Source organism: Ambystoma mexicanum, chromosome 2p (genome assembly GCF_040938575.1).
Source record: "Ambystoma mexicanum isolate Mex_15411 chromosome 2p, UKY_AmexF1_1, whole genome shotgun sequence".
Taxonomy (NCBI): domain Eukaryota; kingdom Metazoa; phylum Chordata; class Amphibia; order Caudata; family Ambystomatidae; genus Ambystoma; species Ambystoma mexicanum.
In genome coordinates, this window is record NC_090923.1 from 1,477,028,233 (window position 1) to 1,477,045,726 (window position 17,494).

General features: G+C 46.3%; 1 protein-coding gene across 1 annotated transcript in view; it reads right to left on the reverse strand.

Moving 5' to 3' along the window:
- Positions 1 to 17,494, reverse strand: part of LOC138567646 (zinc finger protein 398-like) — a 1,191,033-nt gene that overhangs the window by 103,627 nt on the left and 1,069,912 nt on the right. The window contains exons 6-7 of the mRNA XM_069646115.1: positions 10,210 to 10,416; positions 9,343 to 9,438 (exon numbers count right to left, since the gene is read on the reverse strand). Coding sequence (XP_069502216.1) covers positions 9,343 to 9,438; positions 10,210 to 10,416 — 303 coding nt within the window. The remainder of the gene's footprint in view (positions 1 to 9,342; positions 9,439 to 10,209; positions 10,417 to 17,494) is intronic.

Here is a 17,494-nt window from a genome sequence, read left to right on the forward strand (position 1 = left end):
AACTTGCTTGCCTCCGGAGTTCCGAAAGGGCAGCCGACGTTGCTGCAAAATTCCCAAGGCCCGCGCCGTCTCTGTGTCGGCCTTGATGGCCTGCAGCGACTCGTCCACTGTCTTACCAAACAGGTTGTTTCCGTCGAAAGGCATGCCCAAAACTCTGGTTTGCACGTCCTGGCGGAAATCGGTTGCCTTGAGCCAACCACGCCGGCGAAGACAAACACTGTTGCCCATCTGGCGGAAGCCAGTATCAGCAATGTCCGTGGCCACCGTTAGGGCGTGGTCTGACGCCACCTCGCCTTCCTGCAGGATCTCCAGGGCCTCAGCCCTCTTGTCGTCCGCGAGGAAGTCCAGCAGATGAGCGATCTTAAACCACAGCTCCCTGTCGTAGCGGGCCACAATCGCAAGGGCGTTGGCCGCTTTAATCGTCGTTGCCGCTGACGAGATGACCCATCGTCCCATGGCTTCCAATTTCTTCCCTTCGCCGTCTGGCGGGGAGTTCGAAGTTGAAGCCGTTGCCCCCGCCGCTTTCTTCTTGGCCGCCGCGGAGACAACCGAATCCGGGGTCGACTGCGACCTAAGGCACATGGGGGGAGAATCCGGGACCCGGTACTTCTTCTCGTACCAGTCTCTCTTGGCAGGGGTCGTGGACAGGTAAGTAAGTAAGGGTACGGAGAGGACCGTCTTCCTCTTGGCCTCACTCCGTTGATAGAGGAAACCTTCCTTCTTCTGTTCTACGGGGCAGAGCTGGAAGAGCTTGGATGCTCTGGCGATCATGGCGTGGAAGGAGCCAATTTTATCGGGCGGAGAGGCCTGAGGAAGTGGTGATGGGAGGCCCATCCTGTCGTCACCACCGTCATCATCCGTCCCAGTCGTGGCCGTCTCTGTTCCCGTGTCATCCCTCGGATCCGGGGAAGGAGATGAAGGCTGTGAGGGCTGCGCCGGCTGGAAGGGCAGTGGGGGATGAGTTCTCCTCTGCTTGCTTGGAGAGCTTCCTGATGGTCCAGGCTCCGCTGGGTCGTCCACTGGGGGTAAGGGCAACATTGTCCTTATCTCTGTACACAAGGCCTGGATCGCCATCAAGATTGCTCCTGAGTTATCCTGTGGCCCATGTACCGGCTGCGAAGGGCGCAACGGTTGGGGAATGGAATCCTCCACCTCCATGTCGCTTTCTTCGTCCGCCTCGTCGGGATCCCTCCTGCAGGACCGGACTTCCTCGAACTTCTTGTCCAGGATCTTCACAACCTCAGCCAGCTCCTCTTCAGAGGCTGTATTCATGATGGCCACCGCCCCCCCTCTTTTTCCACCGGAATTCTCACGGGGGTCTTAGCGATGGGCTGAAAAGAGGATTCCCTCTGCGGTGGCAGGGAAACTCTGGGCCCTGAGGTTGCCTCCACTGGGGTAGCCTCCACAGGCTTCGCCAGGGCCGCCACGACTCCCTCTAAAGAGGCCTTAGCCGGGTGAATCAAGGCCTTCACGACTTTGGACGCACTTGAGGCCTTCACCTTGGGGGGAGGGTCGCCGCCTCGCTCACCCTCGGCTGTCTCCGTCGGGATCGACCAGGACTTCTCCGAAGCTTACCCGGGTTCTCCGACTTCCTTTTCCCCGAGCCAGAGCATTGGCTCGTGGTTGATGGCGTCGGTGAAAGTGCGCCCTGCCTGGCAGCCGAGGAGCCCGACCGTTCGGCGCTCCCGGTGCCCGCGGACTCGTGGTGCTTTGCCTTCTGTTGGGCGCCCGTCGCCAGAGCACCCTCAAAGGTCTTAGAAGACCGCTCGGACCTCTTCTTCTTCTCATCTGCTGCTGGGCTCTTCCCCTACGGCCAGTTGGTGAGGCGGACACGCCGATCCTTCATGGTCCGCTCCAACATGTTCTTGCAAAACGCACAGTCCTTCTCCACATGCGTTTTGTCTTCATGGAGGCAGTAGAGGCATCGAGAATGCTCGTCCTCCTTGAAGACATTCTGCAATCCGCATCCAGGGCAGCTCCTGAACAGCTTGGATCCGGGCATCATGCTCCCTTTGGGCCATGTGCAAGCGGGGTAGGCCTCAAAGATCTTCTGGAATCCTCCAAGAAGCGGGCGTAGAAAATTCCAAAACGGGTCCCCGTTGATCGGAAGTAGAAACGGTGGAGCTTGAGGCTCGATTGACCGAAAAAATGAGATTAAACTCTTTGAAAAATCGCAAAACACAGTAAAAGCTTGAGAGCCAAAGCACGAGGACTCCCAACATTTGAACGTGCGGTAAAAATCTGAAGATGGCTGCCAGAGGAGGGGCTTAGGTAGAGGGCAGTCATTGGCTGGGGGCAGTATGACCCAGAGACCAGTGATTGGTTATTAGGAGACAGTTCAGAAACAAAACTGAAACTGATTTTTTCTTTACCGAGGATTCCCAGCCTGACGACGGGGAATATTCATGAGCATGTGAATCCATGCCAGACCCCATGCTGGAGAACTTCATGTTGCTCTGTTCAAAGTCCTCCTCCTCAAAACAGTCTCTCTCCTTCAGGCCTTTTGTCAAAACCACTTCCTACAGAATACCATTGCTACTTCTTGATGTTTCTCCTAGTTAATACCACCTTCTGTTCCTAATGTTACCACCTCCTCCCTGGGAGCACTTACACCTCCTGATGCTGCTACACCTCCTCTTCAAAACCAATATCACCTCCTCATGTCACCACTTATCCACATCAGTATTACTTCTGTCTACTGAAGTTTCCACCTCCTCAATACAACTTCTGCCTCCTAATGTTACCCCTGCTTCTCAGTACCACTTCCGCCTCCTACTGTCACCACTCCCTCCTCAACATCACTTAACCTCCTGATATTAGCACATCATCCTCAGTACAACCTCTGCCCACCAATGTTATCTTTAGTACCACTTCCACATCCTGAAAATACTGCCTCCTCAAAACCACCTTCAGTTTCTGATGCTATCGCCTCCTACTTAGTATTGCTTTGGCCTCCTGATGCTACCACCTCCTCCGTACTACTTCCAGCCTACAAACCCTTGCCCACCAGCATTTTCCGTTCACTCATGTCTCTCCAACATCCTGCACCTGTTAACTTTCTGATCTTCTCTATAACAACTCCCTTCTGACTCCAACGTCCTTCTCCAACAACCCAACTGACGCGATCCTCGGTATTATAGGTATTTTTTCCTCCCCCTGAGCTGCACGCTTTTTGTTTTTTAAACAGGTTTTATTGTTTTTGGTTTTCACTGGTACGAAACATTCCATATGACCAACCTTCACATCATTGACCAGTTTCTAACCAGGTCGAGTGTCGACTGCCAAACCACTTTTGTAAACAATATTTGTGTCACGACATTCCAAGCTGTGATGTCTTCACTGTTGTCAGATAAACTCAAATGTGCTGCCTGTCTCAAAGCAGCAGTCTCGGCCAGAGCCCACTTTTTCCTGGTCAGGTCTTAGTTTGGGGCGTGGGGAAGCTACCTAGCAAACATGCCCCCGGGGAAAGTATGTCCAGCATCAACCCTCCTCTGCTCATTCTAGCTGCCGCCTCCATCCAATATACCGTAGGGGAAGCCGAGGAAATATGTAGCATACCAGCTTTTTGTGCTGTTGCGCCGGGGAACCGTGATATTCTCCGAGGTGTCATGTATGCCCTATGTGTAACAAACAATTGAATCAATTGCAAACTAGCATTCCGGGAGACTCTCTTGTGGTATCTCAGTATCTCAGTCCATTGTACATCCGAAAACGAATCCCCCAGGTCGTCCTCCGACATGCATCAAACTGCTAATACTGTGGGGGGTGCTCCGGTTAAAGGTAGCTCATATATCCTAGATATGGTATGTCCCTGCTCTGAAATATCATATAAGGTGCCCACTATCGAGTGCTTAGCCATTATCTTGCTGTATGCGGGGCCATCTACGTATGATCTCTGTCTTGATGGTACAGTAAAACAAGTATTGTCCTTTGTGCAAGCCTGTATGTTCCACCAACTCCTGAAAGGGTATGAAGGTGGTGTTGTGCAAAAGGTTCCCTATTGTGGCGATAGTGATGGGTTCCAGTGTGTGCGTATCCCCAGTCGCACCTCTGTAGCAGCAGGTACCACCGAGACTAGGGGGGCCTGCGCTGAGAATGTGTTGTTACACCCAATCAGTGCGAGCACCCTATCCCATAATTGAATACCTAAAGACTTGAGATGTGAGCCTTGGCAGTCTCGAAGCGTTGTGTTCCATAACAATTCTTTCAGATAGAAGCGTGGTTCAGTGGGTTGAAGCATCTGTGTGTCTGGTGTTGGGTCGTCTGCGAACCAGTTCACCACGAATTGCAATTGTCCAGCTACATAGTATAACTCGAATTGTGGGACCCTGATTCCTCCTTCCTCATATGGCCTCCTTACGGAGGTCAACGCTATTCTACTTCTGTCATTTTGCCATAGAGAAATCCCCTGCATATGGAGTCCAAAGTCTTAAAGAAGGCCTTGGGAATGTAGTATGGAACGTTGACGAAGTAGTGCAATAGCCCAGGGAGGGCGACCATCTTTAACAAAGACGTTCTACCCATTAGCGCAAAGGGTAACTTGCGCCAGAACCTCATAGAATTCCTAATGCCTTCCAGGGCCGTAATCGTGTTGTTAATGTGTTCCGACACTGGATTGTGGAATGTGTTGACCGCTAGGTATCTAAACATGTTTACGCTCCAATGTAGTGCAAGGACTGGCTCCCGAGCTGCATTGTTTATGAGGGTTCGCACCTGTTTGAAAGACAAATATCCCCTGCTTCCTCAGCATGTGAGCCCTTTCAGTCTACAATTCGCCTGGATGTAAAATTAATTCTGGTTCTCTGTAAATGATATGATATGGCATTTGTAACGCGCCTATACACAAGTGTTTCAAGGCGCGACGAGGCAGGGGGGGGCAAGGGGAGACAGACAATGATCCTACTAGGCCAGGTGTCATTCAGATCGCGCTAGTGCAAGGGTAAGGGGACTGGGAAAAGTGCAAGGGGAAGGGAAGAGGGGGGGGAAGGTGCTATACATGGTTAGTAGAATACAAGATAAATAATAGGGCCAGCTGGTGGCAAGTGCAAGGAAAGTGCAGTACATGGTTAGTAGAATACAAGATAAATAATAGGGCCAGCTGATGGCAAGTGCAAGGTAAGTGCCGGGAGAAGGGGCTGAAGGATACAGAGACAGTCCCGTAGTGCAGGTAGGCAGTGCAGGGAAGAGTGGCTGGGCCAAGGACCGAGATCGGTAAGTGGCCCAGTAGCAGATTCAGTGCAGGTTCAGTGAATTTAGCAGGGGAGAGAGGGAGAGAAAGCGGAGGCAAAGAGGAAGGTTTTGAGGTGCTTCCGGAACCAGAGATGGTTCTCCTCAAGTTTCAGGGAGGCAGGAAGGCTGTTCCAGAGGGAGGCCCCTGCTGCGGAGAGAGATCTACCCCCAGCTCGTTGCTTGGAGAAGCGGCTGACCCCGAGGTAGTTGGAGGTGGATGAGCGAAGAGCTCGAGAAGGAAGATATTTCGGAAGAGAGAGTTGAAGGTATTTTGGCCCAAGGCCCCGGAAGGCCTTGTGGACAATGCAGAGGGTTTTGAACTTAATCCTCGCAGCCACTGGGAGCCAGTGTAGTGATTTCAGTCCTGGAGAGATACGGTCCCTGGGCTTGAGGCCAAGGACAAGTCTCTCAGACCTGTTCTGGATGAGTTGCAAAGGGCGGAGAGTACAGGCAGGAAGATTTAGATAGAGGCTGTTACAGTAGTCCAGCTTCGAGAGAACCAGGGCTCTGGAGACAGTGAGCTTCTGGGGGAAGGAGAGGACCGGGACTTTGCATCTCCTGCTGGGGAACCCACCACTGGTAGGGAATTGATTAGTATGTTTGTTTCATTCCTGTGTCAACCTACTTCCAGAAACCACAAACTAGAAACATTATATAACGGGTGGGCATTCAGGGGTCGGAAGCAACTCTTTGCGCCATTGAAATTAGTTATTTTCTCTGGCGGGATGTTTTGCAACAGCAGAATCATTTTTCGAAATATCTTGTGGGTAATGCTGGCCGCCGATGAAAAGAGTCCTTGTTTTCTTTCTAGTGGGATTAAAGTCTGCCTAGCGGACCCTTCAGGGTCTCTCTTTCAGAGGAGTCTGCATAAATATGTGTCTGTCCCTTGCCAGATGACTCAGACTAAGGGAGGGTTATAAGGGGAAATTCCCATACCCTTTCTGGAATGATTATCAATTGGCTCAGTGAGGCACCAGGCACGCTGACCCACCCACTCGGTAGTCTCCAGGATTAGGCAGCAGACTCTGATACACACTTAATAAAAGGTCTGTTCAACTTTAGGAAAAACTCCTTTCATTATAATGGCTACAATTATGGGGAAAGGATAATAGAGGCTTTTTGCTTGACTCGTCTTAGAGTGGGTGGCAATAACTGTCCTCACTTCATCCTCATCAGCCAACCTAATATGAGGGATGTTGTCACAGTGCCCACTTTTCAGTAAGGACACACACTGAACAACGGATGTTCATTTGCAAGTGATGTTCATGTTTATGTGCATGTGCTGATTCTGCTGTCATCCTGTGTGCGCTTTTTGGCAAACCAGAGCCATTTGCAAAAAAATACTTAGCTTTTCATTATGCAATAGCTCTTGCTGACTTCAGCAAGAACTAAAAAGGTTTTGAAGTTGGAGCAAGCTCTAGCTATTAATTCAAGTTTGATGGTAATCCAATGTTTATTCCAATAGCACAGATTAGAAATGCCATAGGGGAGTCTGAATGGGCAATACGCTTTTTGTGACCTCATAACTTTTGGCATGACACTGTGCCACATTATTTATTTTGACAGACAGACCACCATAGAGGGCAGATGTTGACCATTAGAACATCTACACTCTCAGTCCAACAAGTAGTCAACGTCTTGAACATTTTCGCTCTCATCCCATCACATTGACTCCTCATCCCCCATTCTAAATCTCTCTCCTTCTCCTTCTCTCTCTATGCCTCACTCTATCAGCCTTCACTCTCTTCCTCTCTATCCTCTTTCCACATTTCTTATTTATATTCTCTCTCCTCTCACTTTTCTTCTACTTCCATTTTCTCCCTAGCTTCCACTTTTGCTTTTTTCCTCCTGTAACAACTTGTTACAAACGACACAAAAAGGAAGTCGTTTATTTAGTTTGTCAGGGTGGTTGTACATTCAAGTCTTCTTTATAGGTCACAGATGACTTTTTCTAGTTTGGCTTCTTCGTGGATTAGTCTGCATGTGACCTTTCTCATTCTTTCTCTGGTCAGGGCCTTTGCACTCTCTTTCTCTGTACTATGCTTGGTCAGGGCCTCAGTCGTCACCAAAGTACTTTATTCTAAACCCTAGCTTACGGCTCTGCCTTCGCTACTTTTTCCTTGATTGGGGCCTCCTCTTCCCGAGTCTGGCTTTGGGCCCAACTCTTGGGCTTTTTGAATGGGGCTTTATCTGGGTCTAAGGCTGTCACCTTTCTTCCCTCAGACCTTCCCTTGGCTAAAGGTGCTGACTCTCTTCAGTCCTTCTTTGGCCAGGACTTCTTCCCTTTCTCCTTGTCACTCCCTCCTTGGTCTGCTTTCTTGTAACCTCCTCCTTCGCTGCTTCCTCCGCCTTTCACTAGACCCCAACTCCAGCCTATCGGTAGGCCAGTGCCTCAGTCTCCACTCCATGGGAATAAGATGCACCACTACCAATCTTCTCCTCTTGGGGTTATCTCTCCTGCTTACCCATGTTTCCTCCTCATACTTCTCATCACTTCCTCTTTTACCTCTCCTTTTCTCACCGTTCCTCCCTTAACAACCACTGCTCAAATCCTATACAGTTCTACTCTCCTTCTGTATCACATACACTCTTCCATGCTGCCTCTTCTCTTCTCCACTCTTCCACTACTTTCCAGGTTGTACACGCTGTCTTTCCTCTCCAGGTCTTCAATCTGTCTCCTCACTCTTCTGGTGGCCAGCTCTTCCTCAAACAGGCCTGGCTTCCTTTTTTGACAGTCATCCGGCCCTTCGACACTGCAACTTCCATCTGAGCACCAGTAAACTCCCTTTCACAGCCATTCTGGAAGCTGGCTCCAATATAAGGTTTGTCCTCAATAGCTTCTCCCCAAGTGGCTGGAGATGACATGTGACCTCTGGAAACATGCTCAGCCATTGGAAGGCTTTGAGATCCTGACTCACTGCCAGACGTATTTAAATAGTCCAGCCATTACCCTCAATCTCTTTATTGTTTTTTAGCTGGTGGATGGGCTGCAGCTGCTGCAATCTTTCACAGCTGTCACTAGACGGTTCCTCTCCAAAGGGGACTGATTTGGCAATCCGCTGTAGCCAGCAGGTGGTCAGTATGTGTGCTGTATAGTTCTTTTAATGTTTCAAGAAGCTTAAAACATGTTTCTCCTGTATTGCATTTTAAGTGGGGGTTTGGCTCATTGAGTCTTAGGGAGGTTTTGGTTGCAGAAGAGTCTCTCTCATGATGGCTGCAGAGACAGTCTTTCCTCTTTCCATATCTACATGTAGAGTGAGAAAGAAGCAGAGATCTCTCCACGTGTCCTCTTTGGAGAAGGGGTGGGAGGTAGAAAGCCATTTTCTGGGGCGCTCAGGTCCTTCCCATTGTTTTCTTGCCTTTAAATCTGTAACTGCATGTACCATATAAAATATTGGTTTTCTCTCTGTGAAAGAGGGAGTTTATGGGAGATGTACTTCGTTCCTATTTTGTCTGATAGGAGGGACTTGAGTTTCTCTAGCATCCTTCTCATCTTGGGGCTTCTGATTAGGATCTATAGTTGATTCTCTCAGCTCTGTTCAGTAGTTTCCTTTCTGTACGGAGGGAATTTGGGAGCTAGTTTTCAAATTTGAAATTCCCACATGAACTGGGGGTTTGAATATTCAACTTCTGTACTGGCTTTAGGAATCGGGGGCAAATGTCACTGGGAGGTCACTCACACACTAGCTCCCTCTGCCTCTTTCTTTATTACGCCTCTCTCCATTTAGCCCTCAATAGGTTTAGCTTGACCCTCCTCACTTCCATATGTTCCCTGTACTTTTGAATGCTGAAAATAAAGCACTGTTTGAGACTATGATTGGTACTTGCGGATGTGCTCCTGGTCTTTCTCAAATTATCCTTCGAAGAATACAGAGGAAAGTGGATGCACGTTCACAACAGGGCTGTACATCTTTTCTTTTATGGAATGGCCTAATAGCACAGACAGTAGATGATCTATATACTGTCGTACTTAAAGCCAATGGTGCTCACGGCTAGGCCGGAATGCCACTAATGAGTGCAAAAAACATTACACAAATCACTTTAAAAAGAAAAGGTTTTTCAGCCAAAGGTACATCACCCCAAATTCCCCAATGGCACATTATTTTTACTCACCTACGGTTGAACTGTTAGGTTCCCTCTTCTGCAATAGATAGGAGTCTTCCTCTGCTGTTATAATTTGTGAAAATACAGATGCAATAACTGGATCCACTGAAATGAGGAAACATTATATAGGAGTGAATTCCATATCAAATAAGGAATGGCGAGAAAACAGATATACTACCATAGATCAGTTATGCACAGTACGGTTTTAAAATATGAACTGTACAGATATTTGGCAATGTTTAAAGAATGTACAGAACTCCATACACAGTCTTGTTTTCACAAATGGCTTTCCAATTTGTGTGAAGCATGATACTTGCCACCTAACTGGTACATTTCTATTCAAGCACAACTTTAGCATCGTCGTACTCTATGATCAGGACTTTTTGCTTCTGGGCTATAATTGCAACATATATACATCAGAAGAACCTGTACACAGAAGAAACCTTGGCCACCCCCCTGCTGCTCTACCCAAGCCTAATCAATCCACTACATTCCATCGATAGGCACAATATGCCAGCAACCATAGAAATAATCAAAAGGTATCATTAGGTCACCTGACTGTGACTGTAACTGACCAAGGGCTAAGAATAACTAAGTTGGACCCTCCAACTGCTTTCCCCAGTGAAGCCAACATTAGAGAGTGGGATTGGCTCCCAAAGCAAGGTGGGCCGCATCACCTGTCTGAGTCACCCCCTGACTCCTGGTCATGTTGCCAATGAGGCTGGCTGTCCCGCTCAAGTGACGAGGGGGTACCCTGGGCCAGTTGGGTGTGTGAATGAGCAGTGACTCCCGCGTGCCTGCCATCAGCTGGCTCCACTGTCACAACCATAGTGGGCGGCTGTTGGGGGGCGGTTGCAGGTGCCAGGGGTACTGTACCTGTGGCTGCGTCTCCATCACTGCCAATGGGTGCTGTGCTGGCGCTGGCAGGTGTGGTGCCGCTGTGCCCTGGTGTCACATTCCTTCCCTTTTGCCTTCCCTTCCCATCGCCAGGAGGTGCAGGGGTGGGGGCTGTTGGTGTTGCCCTGGAGGCCAGGACATGAGATGTAGATGGGCACTCCTCTTCCTCCTGAGTCGCCTGTGAACCTGTTGGGTGAACAATGACATGCTGTCAGTCATCATGCATACTTGTACGTGGGATTGCTAGTCACACATGCTACATGATGGAGGGACATTCTACACATGTGAATTGAAGGGCATGGTTGAATGCAGATCAATGCATATGGCCACAGCAAAGGGGGGGAGAGGGGGAGTAGTGCCTGCCAAGGTGGCCTTTATATACAGTTGGGGTCCTGTGAGAAACCTGAAGGTGTCTCACCTGATAGTCCCTGGGGATCTGTCATCAATGTAGCCAGGACACGGCCATTGCTTTTGGATCAAGTTCCTGGGGGTGGACCAGTGCGGTAACCTGGGTGAAGGGTCTTTGGGGAGTGGGACACCGGATGGCGAGACGCGGTATCCCCTTCCTTGTAACACCTTTATCCCATCCTACCAGGTAGGATACTTAGGAACTCAAACCCCCAACCTCCCCCCCCCCCCCCTTCACAACACAAACACTTTCTCACGGACAGCTCGCTATGAGATAAAACAGACTAACACACAAGCTGTGTACCTGACATGTAACAATACGATAGTCAGACAGGGTCAGGCAATTACTGACCATCGCACACACCTGACTTCCATTACAATTTCCCACACAGATAAAAGGCGAAGCACGAGAGCACACTCTGAGCGAGGCAAAGCACACAAGGAAGCAGCAGTTGCAAGATGGCAGTTTAACACGAGGTGAAAGAGGGCAAAAAAAGAAGGGGATCGCATGGAGGGAAGTGCCCTTGACCTTTTCGTCAAGGAACAGCTACTTTCACGAAACCTTGAGAATAGAAAGCGTAAGACCAGGAAACCAGGCTGAAGAATCCTTCATTGTGTGTCCGAGGTACCTGAGGCTCTTCTGCATCGTAATCAAGGTGGGTAGAATTTCCTGCTGCCGTGGTACTGTCCTTAGCTCCTACAACAAAGCAGCACCAGTGAAATCAACACAGCCAGTGAGTTGAGAGGCCAATACCAGACTGGTCTGTGTTGAAGCCAAGGTTGCAAGCAGCAACATTGTATGGTGAACGCTGAAGCGCATGTGATAACCAACGCAAGTAAAATTGGACAACAGATGAGTTGAGTGAACATTGAAACCAAGATACGATACCTTAGACAGAGTGGTCCGGCACTGCGTGCATGTTCATTCAAAGGTCTCTGTAAGGTATCCAACTAAGAGGTGGTAAAAGTGAAAGAGTGATGAAGGATTTTGAATCAAAGTGGTCCTGCAACAGGTCAAGCAAAATCCTGTGCACAATCGAAAGTGTTTGATGCTAATACAGTAAAGAAAGTTGATGATGTAGTAGATAAAGATGGTTCAAGCCCGAACGAGGGAGATCAGCTGAGAGCTTTTACTTAAAGCTAGTTTGTGTTAAAGAAAATTAAAATTGGTCCGAGCTCGGCAGAGTGAGACTGATTGAACATTCTGTTGAAACAGATCTGAGACCAGCGGAGTGGCATCCGGGGTGAATCGTGAATCACCCGAGAAATTGGATATATGAAAATCCTACGAGCATTATGTTAAAGAGGATCTGAGCCTTATTATGAATATTGGTAAATATATCTAAATAGAGTTTATTGTATCTGTTTATTTCAAGAAAAAAAGCATAAAGTCTTGATATCTTTACCTGAAGAAGGGCACGATGAAGCCCGCAACGCATAGTGAGGGAAGGGGATGCCATTTTGAGAGTTATGAACACGATCTAAGCATCCATAATTAGTTCCTATCAAGATATATGGATCCACAAAATACTTTGAATGCAATGTTGACAATACTTTTGTAATGTGATATATGTTTTGAGAAAATAATGTTGATTCAATGAAAGTCATTACATTATCCATAAAATTGGAAAACGTGTATTTTGAGATGAGAAGCACTATAATGATGAATAATTACTCTGTATGACCATTGATCATATTGTAAACTGAAACAATACATTTGTTTGTATACTGATTTATTCAATATATTTATTGTTGACAATATAAAAGCTTAGTGGCTGAAAAGATTGATTATTACCAATTATATTGGAAAAAGTGTGCCCTTGTTTGCCCCTGTTGTGTTTCGTGGGACCTTGTACTCATTTCGGATCTGGTAGCACAGGTCTAACAAGGAGCACCTGAGAGTTATTTCACTTGATCCATTGAATTGAGTCTTAATATAATTAGTTGAAGGAAATTGAGTGCACCTCCACAAACCGCTACTCCTAGTGCATATTAGTAGCAGCCATGAGGTTATCTGCCTTTTGTTATGGACATAGGCAGCGTTTTTCAACAGTAATGTAAAAAGCAGGTAAAACGCTCACTGCAAATTTACTGGTGTTTGTTAAAGCCTGGGATCTTGATTTTGGGGTTCCAGTCTGCTCAAAAAAACGAGTGGATATATAAATATGTTTCCATTTGTCTAATGTATACTTTCAAAAGGTTAGCAGTGTGAGGCTATTACAATCGCGGTGAACGGTTGACTGTACACCTAACACCTGCTCAATCTCGTTCCGTGCTGTAGTACCGTTGCATTGTTCTATAATGTTTGTGCAAAATTGATCTCAGTTCTCTCTCTTACCTAATGCCTAGATGATTGTCAGCTCAACAAGCCTAGCAAAGAAGGCAGATAGACTTAGATAGCCCTCATTTAATAGGGTCTTTACTTTGAGAATGCAGAACGATCTAAACTACAATTGAATGCACATGTAATGTTTCACACTTTCATTCCCGTGTAACACTGTATTTGTTTATTGTCTAGTATGAATGACGTTTAATTACTTATTTTGATACATGAATTGCACATAATAAAACTACAGCAACCTGTATAGAGAGACGTTGAGTGGGTCTAGGTTTATCCAGAATCACCCTGATCATTTTGTGATAATTTTAATAGACTTTAACTTTTGAATATTTATATTATGCTGTTGTTGATTCTATGTACTTGCGTATATGATTGTCTTCCCTTTTTTACTGGGGTGATGTGCTTTTATGGATATGTATGTGTTATCCGAATAAGGTGTAATTAAAAAAATAAATAAAAGTACTAGTTGTACACACATTTAATAAGCACAGGTCACATACCACAAAAAACCTGTATTGTGCTGCAACATAAAATACATAAATGCCATGAAAACAAATACCATCACACACAAAACTAAGAAGAACCAAACAAGATAACATTGAACAATAACAAGATAAAATTGTTCAAATATAGTCCAGACAATCAGATATAAATATAAGTTTCTCACTGTGTATTTTTATAGCACTCCTCTGGTGTGGCATTGCAGAACAGTCTACTTGCTGAAGAGTGCTGGAGTGTGACACGCGGGTTATGTTCAAGTTGTGCTTTTGATGCTAAGGGTATGCTCCGATTTTGGTGCTGCGTTTGTGGTGACTCATTCTTGATGCTGCATCTAAGATGACCCGAAGTATTAGTACAAATATTAGTCACCTGATAGAAGCAAGCTGAGGGTAAACTGCTGGGAGGTATTAGAATGGATTTCTAAACTCTGGTCTGGTGGACATATCTTTAGGCCACCCTTGTTAGATGAACAGGGGACACTTCAGGGAAGATAGCCAGACCAATTCACGGTAGCTTGGAGAGCATTCAAGGCTAAATCTTAGGAAGAGTGAGATTGGTAAGGGGTCTCCAATGAGCACACACAGTGAAACACCAAGAATTACAATTAGACAGTAGTATACACAAATATACCATTTATTATAGGCCCACTAACACAATGAATAATGAAATGCCCTGGTAAAATACTACACAAACACACTATGTAATATATATATATATATAAATATATATAAACCACCAAAAACATTGTTACAGGAACGTTATGGTTACTGGTAAAAAACCCCAAAAAACCCCAAAATTTGCGAATTATGGTAGGATAAGCAACCATAACTCGCACTACCACTGTGCGCTGCACGGACTAACACCCATGACATCAAAGATGCCATCATAAATGTAATTGATGACATGACTGATGACATCACATGAGTATATAGTTTACATGAAACGCCTCGACAAGGAATTGTCATTGTAATGTTGGCAAAAACCTAATAGAGATCATCTGAAGAACTCATGACACAAATAGGTCAGTAACCAATACATTTCTATAAACACTGTAGCAGCACAAAGCTCTTTCCAGTACATGAAAACACTCATGTAGAAATGTAGCCATTATCTGCAGCACCCATCAAAGCGGTGGAATAATCTATATGTTGCGCATGCTGCATAGTACAATGATGAGTGTTTCGGTTCAGAGTTTTGTGTACCGTAAATCATGTAATAAGCAGCTAAGAATGTCCCTCTCACTATGTAATTCTACTACTATATACAAATCATAAAGAGACCACAGCGCACACAAATATAAGCATATACAGGGAAAGTAAAGTAAGCACAAAACAGCAGCTCTACCACACAGTGTTCATAACCTAACTGATGGCCTTCATTCACAGAAATGATTGCTGTACTTTGGGCTTCCATCTTCCCCTATGTGTCATATGCTGTAACTGGACCCTAAGGAAAGTGGTGTAAGAACATATGAGCAGGGTAAGGGTCATGAAAATATACTACCTTTTCAATTTTCAGTTCCTGACTGTAAGTGAAGAAAAGCATTTGCTGTACATATGTAACTGCACAGAATAAAGGCAGGCAAACATGTGATGTCATCAGTCATGTCATGTCATCAATGACATTTGTGATGGCATCTTTGATGTAATGGGTGTTAGTCCTTGCAGCGCATAGTGGTAGCGTGAATTATGGTTGCTTATACTACCATAACTCGCACATTTTTGGGGTTTTGTGGTTTTACCGGTAACTAGAACGTCCCTGTAACAACGTTTTTCCATTGAATTTCAAAGGTTTTTAGTAGGGCAACTTAACCATAACATCCCTTCAACAATGTTTTTTGTTAGTGAATTTCATAGGTTTTTAGTAGGGCAGTGTAGCATAGTTTTTTCAGTGAAGGGGATATGTTTTTATTAGTGCAATGTTACCATAACGTGCCGTTAGCAGTGTTTTTTGTTAGTGAATCTGATAGGTTTGTAGCAGGGCACTCTAACCAGAATGTTGCTTTAGCATAGTGTTTTCTGTGAAGGTGAAAGGTTTGTGGTAGCGCAACTGAACCATAACGTGCCATTAACATTTGTTCATGGAATCCTTGGCTGCCCTCATGACAAACTTGTTGAAAGGGCAAATTCACCTGTGTATGTATCCATTTGTGCTATCCCTTCCCTTTCCTAATAGTGTCTGTGTATCTTAGAAATTGAAGGTGTACATGTTAAATGTTGGGGTGTGTGTGAGTGGTTTTTCTTTTTCTGTTAACAATGAATGGTGAGTCTGTGGCGCACAGTACTGTATCAGATGGCTGCAGGGGAGTAATATGGAAGTTTCCTAGGGAGACCGCACCTGGCTGGCGTATTTGCAATCACACTGCAAGTTTCCGTAGGACTCCAGTACTGGCCGCATCTTCTAATGCACGTTTAAGTAGTTGTGGGCGCGCACGTCTGTCTGTTGCACAGCTATTCGCATGCATAGGGCATCCTCTCTGTCCTGGTAACACAGCCCCTGTTGCCAGGCCTACGGATTCATACGGTAGGCTACTGCATTTCAAGCAGTCATGGCGACTGCGTGGGTTGCTGTGCAAACCTACCAATGTATGGCTGCAGCATGCCTGTCTCTATGAGGCCCACTGGAAAACAAGGAACAACAAACTCCAATGTACGGTGGGCGTGTTAAATGTAGCATTAATTTGATTGATGTGCTGCTTGCCTTTCCATGACCCGTGAAACAGACACACCGTCTCTGCAGTGAGCACTGTGATGGAAAGTGTCAAGAGTTTGTTGGCGGGTCGTAGAGTTGGAGTAAACATTTAATTGCAGGTGTAACAATCTGCAGTGAGTTTGCAAAATGGCAAAGCTGGTGCACCTTGGTCACTCGCATACAAGTGCATGTAAAGAGAAGTAAAGAAACAGCAGATTCCGCAGAGCGCAAAGAATATGAGTGGTGGTTAGAAAAGTAGTGTAGCCGCATGGGTGTCGCTGAATACTTCTCTTCCTGCTCCACATAATGAAGCTGCGTTTCACCTTGTTGTAAGAATTATTTTATTTCAGATTGTATTCATGTCTGTGAATGCTGGTCCTACGGCTAATGGCGTACCATGAAGTGTCTGCACTGCATGTGGCGAGAACTGAAATCGAAGCACAAGGCACCAGTGGGCAGGGTACTGCCCTTCCAACAGTGCACTAGGATAATTTCATGTACAGCATTCTGCACCGCTGCTCCGGCCACCAACAGGAACAGTCGTGTATGGCAGCGGATCCTTAAAACATCCTTGCACACCATATGCTGCGCTGCAGACCCTTACCTGGCAAAGGGCATTGTATTGTGCATGTACTGCGACATGCGACTCTACTAAGGGAAAGTACTTGGAAGTGCTTGGGAATGGTCGGTCCGGGTGCATGACAATGACTGACGCCTATTTAAGTGAGGGCCACCCAACATTTCCCTCTCTTTGTGCACGTCCCCTATGTTATCCCTGTAGGTGGTGCCCCTTCCGTACCGGGACTTGCCTTCCTTTCCCTTTGTGTGGTGTGTTACAAGATCAAAATACATGGAAAGCAACAGGAAGAGAAAAAAAGTTAATTGAAAAACGCTGCTTTCAGAGTTGGAAAGGCACAATAGACGTCTTTACAATGTAACACGCTTTCTCTATTCCCGGACGAAATGACAAATAACATAGCCAGATCTCTGTCTGCGTAATGCGATAAAACATTATGCGTTAGATCGGAAACATGTGCGTGACCTGGGCAAGTGCCTCTTTCATCGCAAACGGTATGGAAACTCCGGTAACATATTGTGCACTTTTCCCTCCACAATGAAGAACAATAATGGTGGCATAATCGCGCGTCACCAAAGTCTCACAAAGACAAACCAAAAGCAGTCACTGCATTGCAGGTACTCCATACCAGTACAAATCCACATAGTGGAATCCAAAATGAGCAGCCAATGCACAGTGTGTTCCATTCACTTTCAATCAATGTATTCTGAACTCCCCCCAAAAACCGTGCACTGTGGCTCGTGAAG